The sequence below is a fragment of the Oncorhynchus mykiss genome, chromosome 21, assembly GCF_013265735.2.
Source record: "Oncorhynchus mykiss isolate Arlee chromosome 21, USDA_OmykA_1.1, whole genome shotgun sequence".
Lineage (NCBI taxonomy): Eukaryota > Metazoa > Chordata > Actinopteri > Salmoniformes > Salmonidae > Oncorhynchus > Oncorhynchus mykiss.
Genome location: NC_048585.1, coordinates 52,043,897 through 52,060,919, shown reverse-complemented (window position 1 = coordinate 52,060,919; position 17,023 = coordinate 52,043,897). Strand labels below are relative to the sequence as shown.

The 17,023-nt window shown below is 45.9% G+C and overlaps 1 protein-coding gene across 4 annotated transcripts in view; it reads left to right on the top strand.

Annotated features, from left to right (window-relative positions):
• LOC110500696 (neurexin-2) overlaps positions 1-17,023 on the top strand; it is a 1,070,834-nt gene that overhangs the window by 580,313 nt on the left and 473,498 nt on the right. For all 4 annotated transcript variants that reach the window (XM_036958142.1, XM_036958143.1, XM_036958144.1 and 1 more), the window contains 3 exons: positions 6,458-6,577; positions 7,007-7,388; positions 8,732-8,922. In XM_036958142.1, coding sequence (XP_036814037.1) covers positions 6,458-6,577; positions 7,007-7,388; positions 8,732-8,922 — 693 coding nt within the window. The remainder of the gene's footprint in view (positions 1-6,457; positions 6,578-7,006; positions 7,389-8,731; positions 8,923-17,023) is intronic.

Sequence of the window (17,023 nt, the reverse complement as noted above, 5' to 3'; positions counted from 1 at the left end):
TCTCTTTCTCTTTCTGTCTTTCTGTCTCTCTATCTCTCTCTTTCTCTCTTTTTTTTCTCTCTCTCTCCGTCTTTGTTTTTCTCTCTCTTTCGCACACCCACACACACACACACACACACACACACACACACACACACACACACACACACACACACACACTGACCGTGCAACGGGTCCTGAGCGTCGGCATCCTCCCTCCATCCTCAAAGGGGGGCTGCTGAGCTGAGAATGGGGAGAACGAGGGAATAAAGAGGGAGAGGAAAAAGAGGAGGGAGAATTTTTCTGAAGCCCATTTTAATTAGTGGATGCGGGCCCAATGCTGTTCCTCTCCCTGGGAGGCCACGCGTGGCTGTACTGCTGAATCGCCACCTCAACATCCGGCTAGGTCCTCATTATTATTCCCTCTTGTATGGATTTTGAGTCAGGCAATCTCTATGGGCTACTGTAGGCTACACTCTACGAACTATAAAGGTGAAAGTTTGAAAGGATGAAATAGTCAATTAGGAAGACGTATGACCTGTAGGTACTTTGTTAAGCATTGGAAACAGATTGGGAAAATGAAAACCAAAATGACTCCTTCTATGTTTATGCAACCCTTTAAGCAAATGTATGAATCACATTTCAAAAGTTATCATTGACAATCTAGCATAAAATGTATTATTGCCTGTGCGGTATAAAAACCATACATGAAAACAAAATAGCTTCAGAACTGCCTCAAACCATGGAGTCTCTGCCATGCAAAGCAGTAGACAGCGTCTCAATGGTTAAACATAATCCCAAACCCTTGACGCAGTGACACAGACTTACATCCCCTGCAGTGCCCTATGACCTTCGGCTCCATGATTTACACATGCTTCAGCGACCCCATGGAACACATATGACTCTCACCCCAAGGAGTCATGACGTGCTTGTGGCGTCTAGTAATAGTGACACTATCGCACCGCAGCCCCCGAGGGTGTGACCCTGTCTTCTTGCAGTGCTGATAGGTCCTGAACTCTCTTTCTCTTGGAGACAGGCTGTTGCTCCCCGAGGCGGCCCACAATGCTTTGCTGCGGCCCATTTAGACTCTCAGCCATGTCAGGATTCCTCTCGGTTAACGATGCTATGGTGCCGCTTGTGCGTGATTCGCAGCGGCCGTGCCACGCAACAGCCTAGTTTCTCATCTGTGTAGAGACTCTCAGTTCCACTGTTTCAAAGGTGTTGTGGCTGATAAATGGTTCTATGTGTTGGGGAGAAACTGTGGCTCTGGGTCCAGTTGAGTTGGTCAAAGTACACCCATCTCTCCGTACCCTAGTGGTCAAGCCAAAATGGAGAGCTTTACTTCTCCTTGCCAGTCTCTTAACCCTGAATTAACTTGTGGGAATGATGCACTGCACTGCAATAAATAGCCGCTGATTAAATGGGTGCATTCATCGATTAGTGTGCATTAATCAATGGTATTTACATAGAAATACTGTGATAATTGATTCATCGACTATTGTTAACTGGGAAAAAGCTAATGAATGTAACACATCTCATCCATCCTGCTGACGGGTCCTCTACACAGTAAATGACATCCACATTAAACCAGACAAACAGGAGCTTCCAATACCGAGCAAAACACCAAACTTTATACCGTCCACCTTGAGGACAGACAATATGGGGGAGGGAGTGATGGAGTGTGAGATAGATAGAGAATTCATGTGAGATAACAGAGAATGAACGAGAGAACAAGTGAGAGAATGACCTCCTCTGTTTAGATGATCAGAGGTCGTTCTCCCATTGATCTCGGTGACAAAGGGAGAGCGACAAAAAGAGAAAGTGGATTCTCTCTTAAAATGAATTCCATTTTAATACCGCTGTTCTTATTAATGATTTGCCTTGTTTCTACGGAGATGAGTGAGGCTGGCTGACACGGCAGCAATGAGGTTTACATCCTCATTTAGCCCTAAGCCCTCTCCCCTAGCCTGTTTGCTGTCTTCATTATCTGGGCATTAGAAGATGGTCAAACGTCAGCATTAAGCAGCCTGCCAGTTAGGCGTACAGGTAGTAGTGCAACAGCAATATGTGGATTGAAGTGCCCATTAGCTATTAGCTAGCTAGCTACTTTAGCCCAATCAGCCTGTCAGTTGGGTAAGTAGCATGTGGTAGAGCCATAGCATTATGGGGATTGAAGTACCCATTAGCTGCTAGCTAGCTGCAGTAGTGCTGCATGCTTTTACAGTGCATTAGCGCCAAGGTAATGGGGCATTGGATAACCCATTAGCTACTAGCTAGCTACAGTAGGGTTACTGTGTATTAGTTTCAAGCTAATATGACCCATTGCATTGTTATCTGCCCCCAAACCTCTTTCTGGTGTTCTCTCAGGGTAGCAGGCACGAAGAGACCTTCATTGTTATGGCCTGCTGTTTTGGCCTGATGTGTCCTCTGTGCTCCTTAGCGTTAGCCCTCATGCTCTCTTCTGGCCTCTTGTACTCCTTAGAGTTAGCCCCCATGCTCTCTTCAGGCCTCATGTGCCCCTTAGAGTTAGCCCCCATGCTCTCTTTAGGCCTCTTGTGCTCTTAGAGTTAGCCCCCATGCTCTCTTCAGGCCTCTTGTGCCCCTTAGAGTTAGCCCCCATGCTCTCTTCTGGCCTCTTGTGCTCTTAGAGTTAGCCCCCATGCTCTCTTCAGGCCTCATGTGCCCCTTCTGGACTCTTGTGGCTGGGGCAGATAAATAGCACATGGAACATATCCCAGAGGAACAATTTTCCATGAATTATGCTCTGCAGGCTCCAAAAGTGTTCCTGTGGTACATCAAAATCTATTGTCCATTCGTTCTCTCTCTCTCTCTCTCTCTCTCTCTCTCTCTCTCTCTCTCTCTCTCCCGTTCTCTTGTTCATATGCTCTCTCTCAAGCAGTTTATCTTAAACTCGTTCTCCTGTTCTCTCTCTCTGCAGTAGGGGACTTTGCCACATATTTACTTTTCAAATTGTGTGATTAAACGTCTCTCTATCCAATTCCGTGGCTTCAGACAAAAAGCCAGGGAGAAAGGTAACAACAGTTAATGGGAAAACGGTTATCCTGTTTGTGTGTGTGTGTGTGTGTGTGTGCGTGCGTGCGTGTATGCGCGTGTCGTGTGTGTTTGCGCATATGGGCTATCAATTGATAAAACCCTTTTTTCCCTCAAAACTAAATCATTTCACACACAACTGGGGGGGACAATCTCATTCCACCAAGCCACACTCCATTATCCACCAGGCACCTGCAGCCACCACGCATCGCCAGTCGCAAAAATAAACAGACAGATTTGTAATATTGGATTTTCTTCTTGCATAAACAAAACATCAGGCCTTAACAGTGTTGGATGGCCACTGCTTGATTTGTTGTTTTCCAACCATACCAAATGTGCCCTTTAACCAGTTGTTGCACAGTGGTAGTCAGGATATCGTACAGTAGTAGCCTGTAGTAGGTCTTCAATGGAAGTGACTGGCTTCCTCGGGGCACTGTACCATTTGGGTTGGTTCCACCAGGCAGTGGAGTGGAAGAATCCCTCATTATGACTTTGTTTACATACCCATTATTTTCCCTACTAATCACTGTTCTCTTTGCCTCGGTGATTGCCATCATGAAATACTGCGAGTTGACCGTAGTCAGGGTTAACCTTTTGTTTCAGCCTCTTAGGCTGTGCTACTGTATTGCGTAGTCTAATTATTTAATTTCCTCTTCCCGTTGGTTAGTTTTTAATGCATTGCCCTTTTAGGAAAAGGAATTATCCTGCCTTGAATGTGTAAACATAGAGCCCTTCGCTGCAACTGTTAGCGCTAGCACAATTAGCCGTCGTCATGACATCGCTCATTCAAAACATAATAAGCATTATACACCTCAAGGACAGGCTGATTCAGTTCTGCTGACTTCATCAATAACCATCACTATTTTACTCTGTCACTCGCTCACTCATTCCCTGTTACACTTGATATAATTGGTCCGTGTCATTGGAAAAACTATAAATAGTGCTGGGCCCAATTGGTGAGAGAGAGAGGAAAGAAGCCACTACATACAGTAAATACGTCTTTAATAATCATTTCTCCCACCGCCATATGTTGGTGCGTCAAACTGACATCTCCTGTGGCAGTGGAGGCGAGACGGTGGCGAGAGGAGAGGAGAGGAGAGGAGAGGAGAGGAGAGGAGAGGAGAGGAGAGGAGAGGAGAGGAGAGGAGAGGAGAGGAGAGGAGAGGAGAATAAGAGGAGAGGAGAGGGGCAGTGAGAGGAGTAGTGAGATGAGAGGGGGAGTAAGAGGAGAGGAGAAGAGAAGAGAGGAGAGTAAGAGGAGAGGAGAGGAGAGGACAGGAGAGGACAGGAAGAGGAAAGGAGAGGGGCAGTGAGAGGAGGAGTGAGATGAGAGGGGGAGTAAGAGGAGAGGAGGAGTGAGAGGGGAGGGGGAGTGAGAGGAGAGGAGAGGAGAGGAGAGGAGAGGAGAGGAGAGGAGAGGAGAGGAGAGGAGAGGAGAGGAGAGGAGAGGAGAGGAGAGGAGAGGAGAGGAGGAGTGAGTAGTATTATACTAGAGGGGAAGTGAGATGAGGGGAGATGGGGATTCAATGCAGCTGAGCCACCTCATCCTCAGTCTGATCTACACTTACTCTACTCAGTCTGGCAAAGACTCATATGGCAATTACACAGCTCCACTAGTCCTACAGGCCATAGCTATAAATAGTTCTACCTCTCATCTCTGCTGTCCACGACCATATCCTCACTTTACCATGATAGGCTTGTTCAATAACTGCAACACCTAGCTTCCCTCCAGCTTTGTCTTTTATGGTATCCTGCTGTTCCTGTATGATTCTGGGTTGTCTGTTTATGAGTCTTTCTTCCTGGGTTAGAGGTTTTTACGTGACAGACATGTCAGACATGGAAGACATGACATACATGACAGACATGACAGACATGGCAGACATGACATACATGACAGACATGACAAACATGACAAACATGACAGACATGGAAGACATGACATACATGACAGACATGACAGACATGACAAACATGACAGACATGACAGACATGACAGATATGGAAGACATGACAGACATGACAGATATGGAAGACATGACAGACATGGAAGACATGACAAACATGACATACATGACAGATATGGAAGACATGACAGACATGACAGACATGGAAGACATGACATACATGACAGACATGACAAACATGACAAACATGACAGACATGGAAGACATGACATACATGACAGACATGACAGACATGACAAACATGACAGACATGACAGACATGACAGATATGGAAGACATGACAGACATGACAGATATGGAAGACATGACAGACATGGAAGACATGACATACATGACATACATGACAGACATGACAAACATGACAGACTTGACAAACATGACAGACATGACAGACATGACAGACATGGAAGACATGACATACATGACAGACATGACAGACATGACATACATGACAAACATGACATACATGACAGACATGACATACATGACAGACATGACATACATGACATACATGACAGACATGACAGACATGACATACATGACATACATGACATACATGACAGACATGACAGACATGACATACATGACAGACATGACAAACATGACAGACATGACAAACATGACAGACATGACAGACATGGAAGACATGACAAACATGACAGACATGACATACATGACAAACATGACAGACATGACAAACATGACAGACATGACAGACATGGAAGACATGACAAACATGACAGACATGACAGACATGGAAGACATGACAAACATGACAGACATGACAGACATGACAGACGTGACAGACATGACAGACATGACAGACATGACAGATATGGAAGACATGGCATACATGACAGACGTGACAGACATGACAGACATGACAGACATGACAGATATGGAAGACATGACAAACATGACAGACTTGGAAGACATGACAAACATGACAGACATGGAAGACATGACAAACATGACAGACATGACAGACATGGAAGACATGACATACATGACAGACATGACAGACATGGAAGACATGACATACATGACAGACATGACAGACATGGAAGACATGACAAACATGACAGACATGGAAGACATGACATACATGACAGACATGACAGACATGGAAGACATGACATACATGCCTTCTAGTACAATACTACTCTGTACATGTATTTCTGTGTGTGTGTGTGTGTGTGTGTGTGTGTGTGTGTGTGTGTGTGTGTGTGTGTGTGTGTGTGTGTGTGTGTGTGTGTGTGTGTGTGTGTGTGTGTGTGTGTGTGTGTGTGAGTGACTGTACTGTAGCACATTTTTTATTTGTGTGAAAACTGTGTGTGTTTGTGCAGGTTATCTCCGTAAGCCGTGTACAGTATCTCCTCTGAGGACTTGAGTCGCTGAGAGTGGCTGCTACAGTGTGCCACACCCTTTCTGATGGGTAGGTGACTCTAGCTCTCTCCCTCCAGGTAAAGGCCCCGAGACGGTCTTCGCCGGCCAAAAGCTCAACGACAACGAGTGGCACACGGTGAAAGTGGTACGCAGAGGAAAGAACCTCCAACTCTCTGTGGACAATGTGACGGTAGAAGGTCAGTGTCCACTCTCCACTGTCTGCCACTACCCCCCTGTTGGGTAGAATGGAGGGATGAAGGGGGTGAGAGGTGAGAGGAATGCAAGAGAGAGGGGATATGATTAGGCATGGGGCTAAAAATGACCCTGTGAAGTTATTCCTTAAGTTGTCCGTTTGAACCGGTTTGTGGTGGTCACAAACCGCCCAGAGAAGTCCTCTGGGGCTGACCATGTTTAGGACGGGGGTATTTGTAATAAGCCGCTTGGCCAAGCTCATTACTGTTCATTACTAGGAAGCGATAACGTCATCAAAGCATGTAACCCACATATTCCATCCGTATACATATATTACCTGAGCCTAAAGCTTGTCCTGATCAGGCCACATGGTTATGACAATGAGGAGGAACTCATAATCCCAACATATTCCCATGTCCTCTTTCACCCTCCAGGCCAAATGACAGGCGGCCACACCCGTCTGGAGTTCCACAACATTGAGACGGGCATCATGACAGAGCGCCGCTTCATCTCCGTGGTGCCCTCCAACTTCATCGGTCACCTCCAGGGCCTGACGGTCAACGGTGTGCCCTACCTGGACCAGTGCAAGAACGGCGACATCTCCTACTGTGAACTCAACGCTCGCTTCGGCATGCGCCACATCATCGCCGATCCGGTGACGTTTCGAACGAAAGCGAGCTACCTGGCGTTGGCTACTTTGCAGGCCTACGCCTCCATGCACCTCTTCTTCCAGTTTAAGACCACCACGTCAGACGGCCTGTTGCTCTTCAACTCGGGGGACGGCAGCGACTTCATCGTCGTGGAGCTGGTCAAAGGGTGAGTCTGATTGGTCCAGAGGTTACCCTGAAAAATGAAATGTGGTGAAGTTTAGATCATTCTTCCCACATGGCCATACCATTCCAAGTGTGGCACATCTTAATCACACAATAAAGCATAAAACAATTATTTGCGTGAAAATATTGTAAGATGTAGACGAGGTGAAAATGATAAAGTCCTACATCCGTTCCACTAAGACAGAGTAGGGAGTTTGGGTAATACGGTACTGTGAATCAGAGCTGGTTGGAGGCAGTTCCCTCTATTTCTCAGGGAACATTAATAATCACTTTGGTTTATAGCTCCATGAATGGCCAGAACAGGCTATAATTATGGGGAGGAAATAGAAGTTGGAGAAAATATTCCACTTTCTTCATTGTAAAGACCAGACGCCCATCCAGCTGTACACACAATCCGTATACCCCATAATGTAAACAGACTGAACGAAAGCTATTTAATTGGCCTTAAAATTGTAATTTACTTGTTAAAACTCTGAATGAAGGCTTTGAAGAAAAGGAAACCTGAAATAGCACTGCTCTGATTGGTGCGTTAGATTCCCTGCTGTCGCCAGCCTATTCATCCAGTCTTACGTATGAAAAGTCCTCGTTGTGTTGCATGTATCTCCCTTCACCTCTTCCTCCACGCCTGGCATTGTTACGACAGAAAGGAGCCCAAACGTCTCTTTCAGCACACACAAAGACAAGGCAAAAGGAGTAAACACATTCGATAAACATTGCTCAGGCAAACCAGTCATCACCAGACGACACAAAAGCAAATCATTTTGCGCATGAACAAGCTATGCCACCATGTCCGCCTCGGGGCAAACAGGAGGGAAACGTTTCTTTCAGAGTGTCTCAGAGGAAAAATGACTTATTTACATTTCAAAGTATATATTTTCTGAGAAGCTGTATATTACTGAATTGTGAGGTAGGGTCATCTACTGCTGGAGGCTGAGTGAAAGGATACTGTTTAAATATAATATGGGTTGGACTGACTCCCCCTGTCACCTTGAACTCCGGGCTCCTCCATTGAACAGCCGTAACTATACTGAAAGGACTGCATGGCATCTCCATGGAGTTGTTCAAAACACAACACTTTTTTTCAAAAGACCCAGGGACATTTTTCAAAAGAGCCAAACACCAAATTCTTCAGCATGCTTGGCGAGATCTGCCTCTCTGGTTTACACTTATTTCAAAGAACTTTGTTCTGTGGGTGACATTTTGAATCTGGTTTGGTCACACTGACTGAATGTGATGGATGAGGTGTTACACACACACACACACACACACACACACACACACTCCTAGAGTCGTTTACTAAACGTCTCTTACGACCTGTGTTCATAGTTACGTCCATTACGTCTTTGACCTCGGCAACGGACCGTCGCTGATGAAGGGCAACTCGGACAAGCCGCTCAATGACAACCAGTGGCACAACGTGGTGGTCTCCCGGGACACCAACAACGTCCACACGCTCAAGATCGACTCACGCACCGTCACCCAGCACTCCAATGGAGCCCGCAACCTGGATCTCAAAGGTAAGGGACACTATTCCATATCCCATTTTCCATAGGCAACTGCTGTAGTTGAAGGGTCCTCCTTGGCTCTGCTACTAATCAAGTTTGTCAATATTGGGCACATATCCCAATATATTTGGTTCCTCTCTCTCTGGTTCTCTCTAGCTTTCATTGAGTTACTCAGAGATTCCACTGTGTTTTAAGTAGTGTTCCCGTAGCATGTACAGTAAGAAATATTCAACCAGAGAATGCTCACTGAGCCAACCAGCTGTGACTTATGAAAGATATCCCAATCTTGGCATGACTCTCTGGGGAACGATCTTCACACACACTCAGCCGGTCCTTTCACATGACCCGTGGCTGTCTCTCAGTAAGACAGTCTTTCATGTACTGTCACACCAACAATGAGAAGACAAGTCTCTGTGTCTGTAATGTGTGTACGATGAGACTTGGACTCAGAAGGTGCTGAAAAGTTGCTGATTGTCTACCTGTGCTGTGCATGTGTGTGGGGACCTTCATGCCCCCTTCGAGGATGCTTAAGAATGTGCACATGCCCACACGTGTGCACAGTTATTTATGCATTTTTATTCTGTTTGTTCAGCTTTCAAATGCATGACCGCTCAGGAGGCTTGGTGTTCAGGTTAGGCAGAGTAGAGAAACCCGATCCCAGTGCCAATAACAAATCCGCCCGCCAAACAACAGTGGACAGGAGGCAGAATTAAACCTAACAAAAGGCTGGCAGCCAGCCCGCCGCGCCAACCAACCCTCTTCACCTTGAAATATGATCCTCTCCTTCAGCCGCTGTCGGCATCGCCGGACGCTCGGCACAATTTCCCCAGCCAATCAGTACCTCCTAATATCAACTAAAACCCCTGCGTCTCCGAAGAGATTGAAAGGGAAAAATAACAACAATATCGACAAAAACAAACCCCACATATTCCTCTTCCTCCCAGTAGACGTGTGTCTAGTTGTAATTCTACTGGCGGTCCCACGGTTGGAAAACAAAGTACCCCAGGTACTCTTGACTTTTATCAGAGACGTGATCACAACGATCAACAAAGGCTTTTAGGAGAGAAGCCTCTGTTTCTTCCACCAGGGGTGGGCTTAGGAAGTAGAGGGGCCCTTAGGAAGTAGAGGGGCCCTTAGGATGTAGAGGGGCCCTTAGGAAGTAGAGGGGCCCCTAGGAAGTAGAGGGGCCCTTAGGATGTAGAGGGGGAAGTAGAGTGGCCCTTAGGATGTAGAGGGGCCCTTAGGATGTAGAGGGGAAGTAGAGGGGCCCTTAGGATGTAGAGGTGTAGAGGGGCCCTTAGGATGTAGAGGGGCCCTTAGGATGTAGAGTGGCCCTTAGGAAGTAGAGGGGCCCTTAGGATGTAGAGGTGTAGAGGGGCCCTTAGGATGTAGAGGTGTAGAGGGGCCCTTAGGATGTAGAGGGGCCCTTAGGATGTAGAGTGGCCCTTAGGAAGTAGAGGGGCCCTTAGGATGTAGAGGGGCCCTTAGGAAGTAGAGAGGCCCTTAGGATGTAGAGGGGCCCTTAGGAAGTAGAGGGGCCCTTAGGAAGTAGAGGGGCCCTTAGGATGTAGAGGGGGAAGTAGAGGGGCCCTTAGGATGTAGAGGGGCCCTTAGGAAGTAGCGGGGCCCTTAGGATGTAGAGGAGCCCTTAGGAAGTACAGGGGCCCCTAGGAAGTAGAGGGGCCCTTAGGAAGTAGAGGGGCCCTTAGGATGTAGAGGGGGAAGTAGAGTGGCCCTTAGGATGTAGAGGGGCCCTTAGGATGTAGAGGGGAAGTAGAGGGGCCCTTAGGATGTAGAGGTGTAGAGGGGCCCTTAGGATGTAGAGGGGCCCTTAGGATGTAGAGTGGCCCTTAGGAAGTAGAGGGGCCCTTAGGATGTAGAGGTGTAGAGGGGCCCGTAGGATGTAGAGGGGCCCTTAGGATGTAGAGTGGCCCTTAGGAAGTAGAGGGGCCCTTAGGATGTAGAGGGGCCCTTAGGAAGTAGAGAGGCCCTTAGGATGTAGAGGGGCCCTTAGGAAGTAGAGGGGCCCTTAGGAAGTAGAGGGGCCCTTAGGATGTAGAGGTGGAAGTAGAGGGGCCCTTAGGATGTAGAGGGGCCCTTAGGATGTAGAGGGGCCCTTAGGAAGTAGAGGGACCCTTAGGAAGTAGAGGGGCCCTTATGATGTAGAGGGGCAACCAGAGCCAACCAGAGCTTTTATAAGGCTTATTGATGGGGTACGTCCTCTCTCTGCCAGTACCTTTGTCTGCAGGGCCTGCTGGTGCCATAAAATTGGCTGTGTTAATCATGAGTTGGTTTTAGCTGACTGGCGCAGTACCAGGGACCTTATATTAAGAGGGATGGCGGGGACAGTGATTACACATACCCCTGGATGTAGTTGATAAGGAAGCAGAGGCCCGTGGAAAGTGGACGGCAATACGTCGGTTTAAACCGCAGGATATGAACTTGGGTCTCCCATGGGAGCAACCAACATCATAGACTGTTAGGTAAACACTCTCTTTCCCTCTATCATATCCAGGTAGACACTGTTTTTGAAGTGCTCAGGTGGTGCAACCTCATCACGTGCCCATGACTGACTCATGTCCGCTATATGGCGAGCCTGTATAGTTTCTATAGTGTGCTATCAGACTTGTAGATTAAACACTCTTTCCCTCTATCATATCCAGGCTTTCTTTGTAGCATATCTGCCCCAATGATCTTCTAATGGAATGATAGACTGCATCTCTATCTTATTTCAATGGAGTTTGTCAAAAAAAAGCTGTTCTTGATTGATGACCAGTATCTATGATAGAGTGACAGCTGTTCATGTCAGGCGAGAAGCAGACTTGGGAGCCAGGGAGAGCATGGAAACAAGATGAGAGTCAAAAGATGAGAAATTACTCACAGCCTCAAACTGGGAAAGAGTATCTCACAGACTAAAATAGATGAATAGTGTAAAATAGTCCCGTCTCAATCAAGTGAACTGACCTGACAACACAGTAAAGGTGTAAGCAATCTGCTTTTCACCTCTCCAGTCCTTTCATATCAGTGCAGATGAAGTCGAGGAGGAGAAGGAGACTATTGATCGGCTGCCACAAATGAAGCGTGTGTCGTCAACAAGCCTCTTGGCCTCCAGCTACAGGCGCCACGTCGCAAACACTTCTATTTGCATATTTCAAAATGTGTGAAACGATTTGTCTCTGTAAAAGAAACAGAAGGCCCAGGCAATTTGTGAAGAAGAAGGGGGTGGCCATTTTCTGCTTTTTATTGCCAACCGACTTGGTGAGTGTTCTTCCGAGGCGTTACTATAAACACTGAATCCACACGTCTGTAGAAACCATGACTTTTCACTATCATCACTGTTACTATCACCATCATCACTATCACTACCACCATCATCACTATCACTACCCCCATCATCACTATCACTATCACGACTATCACTACCACCATCATCACTATCACGACTATCACTACCCCCATCATCACTATCACTACCCCCATCATCACTATCACTATCACGACTATCACTATCACTACCACCATCATCACTATCACTACCACCATCATCACTATCATCACTATCACTATCATCACTATCACTACCCCCATCATCACTATCACTATCACAACTATCACTATCGCTACCACCATCATCACTATCACTACCACCATCATCACTATCATCACTATCACTATCATCACTATCACTACCCCCATCATCACTATCACTATCACGACTATCACTATCGCTACCACCATCATCACTATCACTACCACCATCATCACTATCATCACTATCACTATCACGACTATCACTATCATCACTATCACCACTATCACTATCACTACCACCATCATCACTATCACTACCACCATCATCACTATCACTACCACCATCATCACTATCATCACTATCACTATCATCACTAGCACTACCCCCATCATCACTATCACGACTATCACTATCACTACCACCATCATCACTATCACTACCACCATCATCACTATCATCACTATCACTATCATCACTATCATCACTATCACCATCATCACTATCACTACCACCATCATCACTATCACTGCCGCCATCATCACTATCACTGCCGCCATCATCACTATCACTATCACGACTATCACTATCGCTACCACCATCATCACTATCACTACCACCATCATCACTATCATCGCTATCACTATCATCACTAGCACTACCCCCACCATCACTATCACTATCACGACTATCACTATCGCTACCACCATCATCACTATCACTACCACCATCATCACTATCATCGCTATCACTATCACGACTATCACTATCATCACTATCACTACCACATTCACTGATGCCATCCCTAATTTCTGATACTCTGCTGGGTGTGCAATATCAAGTGAGCCTATAGGCTATTTAGTGTGGCCTCAATCACATGATCCATAGCAATGTGGTTAGAGCGGTTAGACCGGAAGGTTGCAAGTTAAACCCCTGAGCCGACAAGGCAGTTAACCCTGAACAGGCAGTTAACCCACTGTTCCTAGGCTGTTATTGAAAATACGAATTTGTTCTTAACTGACTTGCCTGGTTAAATACAATTAAAATAGGCTACAGGCTACAAAGTGCATGCTCAGAGAAGCACAGAGCAAAGGTATATTTCTAAGATAGTCGCTGGGACGGTGTACATAAAACTAGGCTGTATTGAACACCGTGATGGATATTACAACCCTGAGCCCCGGCCTGCTATGCTCTTGCTGATAAAAAACTTTTTGTTGTGTGCTGCCTAACAATGGCTGTGCTGTGTAGGCTTACAGTGGCAGTTCAGGAGGAGTCAAAGGCTTCTTCCAAATGTTTTTATTTATTAAGCCTAGTCCAAAAAATTCCCTATCTTGTGCACAGACTAGCCTATGGTCTATGTTCTGTTCTGTTCAGTTTGAGAAGGAGGACTGGAGGTCAACTTTGATAGCTTGCTTTCTATAATAGATTTGATTAAAAACAATATGTTTCTTGCCATGATGTAGGCCTATCTATCAGGGTTATCGACCTCACAATAAGCCAGATTCAAGTAACTTACATTGTGGGGCTGAAACTTGAAGCAGCGGCCAAGGCACAATGAATCGGAAATGGACAGCTCATGGTGCTGAAAGTAGGCACATTCGAGTAGGCATAATTAATTTCAACAGTCATCATTTTATTTAGACTATACTAACAACAAGAGGACCTTGGGTTGGAGCCTATTTCTTCCTATTTAAGAAATGAGGTAGGCCTACCTGTTTGACAGGCAAAATTAGGCTGCTATATCCATAGATTTATCGGTCATTTCCTCAACCCACCATGCATTCTTTAAATAGCTTACCTCCATGTCAGTGAAGGTTAAAACCAATACTCGAATTGAGGGGGTCTGAGAGGTTATGCCATAGACCTACCTTTTAAAGACAATTGCAAAAAGCACAACCGCTTGTTAGGCTAAGATTTTGAAGAAAATGAAAGAGGTCTGATTATATAAAGTGCTCTATAACAGCACTTTGGTCCTCGAACCTTTATGCTAGACACAAGCTGTAAAATATCCAGGAAAGATGTGACTCCGATGCATATGGGGATATCATTGTTTCGTTTCTTTGACATTCAGAGGCTGCGCTACAACCTTCTATAGCCAAGTAGGCAAAAAAATGACTTTGCTTAGGAAGTAATCTAATTATGTCACTATCTATTGATTAAGCTATTCACTTTCTGTACAATAGAAGATGTTTAAACCCAGACGGCTTACTCTGTCTGGGGTAGAAAGGTAGGCCTACTCTGTCTGGGGTGGAATGGTAGGCCTACTCTGTCTGGGGTGGAAAGGTAGGCTTACTCTGTCTGGGGTGGAAAGGTAGGCCTACTCTGTCTGGGGTGGAAAGGTAGGCTTACTCTGTCTGGGGTGGAAAGGTAGGCCTACTCTGTCTGGGGTGGAAAGGTAGGCTTACTCTGTCTGGGGTGGAAAGGTAGGCCTACACTGTCTGGGGTGGAAAGGTAGGCCTACTCTGTCTGGGGTGGAAAGGTAGGCCTACTCTGTCTGGGGTGGAAAGGTAGGCTTACTCTGTCTGGGGTGGAAAGGTAGGCCTACTCTGTCTGGGGTGGAAAGGTAGGCCTACTCTGTCTGGGGTGGAAAGGTAGGCTTACTCTGTCTGGGGTGGAAAGGTAGGCCTACTCTGTCTGGGGTGGAAAGGTAGGCCTACTCTGTCTGGGGTGGAAAGGTAGCCTACTCTGTCTGGGGTGGAAAGGTAGGCTTACTCTGTCAGGGTTGGAAAGGTAGGCCTACTCTGTCTGGGGTGGAAAGGTAGGCTTATTCTGTCTGGGGTGGAAAGGTAGGCCTACTCTGTCTGGGGTGGAAAGGTAGGCCTACTCTGTCTTGGGTGGAAAGGTCTGCCTAACTTTTGAAAGAATCATGCTCAGATTTCTAATGAATTCTCAGATTAAATGATTTGCAAACAGGGACAGTTTCACTGTAAACAAGACACATTGATTTGGCATTGGAGAAATATGATAAGATGAACACAGACCTATCTCTCTGTCCATTATTAGCCTGTAATTCCGGTAATTTGTATGATATTAAAACATTTTTTCTAATGTCTAAAATAGAATTGCATGAAATGTTTCTAAAAGGCATTTTTTTCTCTGACCTGTAAATAGGATTCTAGATTCATGCAACGCTTTTACTGAAGGAGATCTTTCCACCCCTACTCTTTTCCACAGTGGTGTGCGAACCCACAACTTTCTGGCCAGCAGCCCTGTACGCTATAAACATTTCTGCGTTGCCATGTAATGCTTACAGGACGAAAAACCGTTTTTAAAAAGACATATCTAAGGCTCTGGTCTGTCCAAGAAGTGATGGTAAATGGTCGACATGTTCTCTGTTATCCACTTTGTTTTAATTCTTATTTTGGGTGTAGGGGAAGGTCACCTTTTTTTTCAAGTGTTCAAGGAGGGTTTAAGTCAAATATATTTTGCTGAAGGGAGGGCCATCCATTTTCATTTGGGAGAAGTCCGATTTTCTTATGAATAACATTCACAGGCTTTGTGTGTTGTTTTAGTTGTACTTTATTTATCTGCTGAGGGGATATAGCCTGCAGCGCTAGTGGGAAGAGCAATAGTTGTAAGTCTTGATTCTGAGGACCTTTACTGGGGAGTGATGTCTCTATCCACAATCCCCTAGTCTAATTCTATATTCAGACGGTGCTCTGAAGTCCTCGGCCAATTCCCCAACTGAGACGTCAGCAACTCCCATCTCTATCCAATACACCTAGAGACATACACATTGAGAGCACACACACACACACACACACACACACACACACACACACACACACACACACACACACACACACACACACACACACACACACACACCACACACACACACACACACACACACACACACATACACATAAGCACACGCACACACACACACACACATGCACACGCATGCACACACACACACACACACACACACACACACACACACACACACACACATACACACATATATACACACACATATAGACATGGACAAATGCTCTAATACTCTCTCACATACATTCACCCATCTATCCCTAATCTCACACACACACACACACACACACACACACACACACACACACACATGGACAAATGCACTAATACTCTCTCACATACATACACCCATCTATCCTTAATCACACACACATACCTAGTGTATCCCCAGTAGTCCACAGCAGTCATACCTACATAGCTGTTTGTATCAAACGTTTCCCTGGACCCATCTCACTGTGTCTATTGTTGTTCTCAGCATTCCTGACAGCACTCCTAACAGAGAAGTTTCAAGGCCTCGCTGGTGTGTGTAATTGACCAGAGAAAATGGGTTGTCAGTTTTCTTTTCTTTTTCCCTGTTCTAAAGTGATTCTCTAGGAGTGGTGGAATCTTCAAGCATCCAGATTGTCAGTTTAAGTGTGATGGGCAAACAACACGAGGTCCCACAGGATAGAGGAAGTGGATCCTGTTTAGTTTGTTATGTGCGGCGCCAGTGCTGATAATACAGTCACCAAGGAACAGATGTTGAAGAAACACAAGTACGATGAAACAAGACCTGTCATTGTGTATGAAAGCCTGGAGAGTACGATGTCAAAT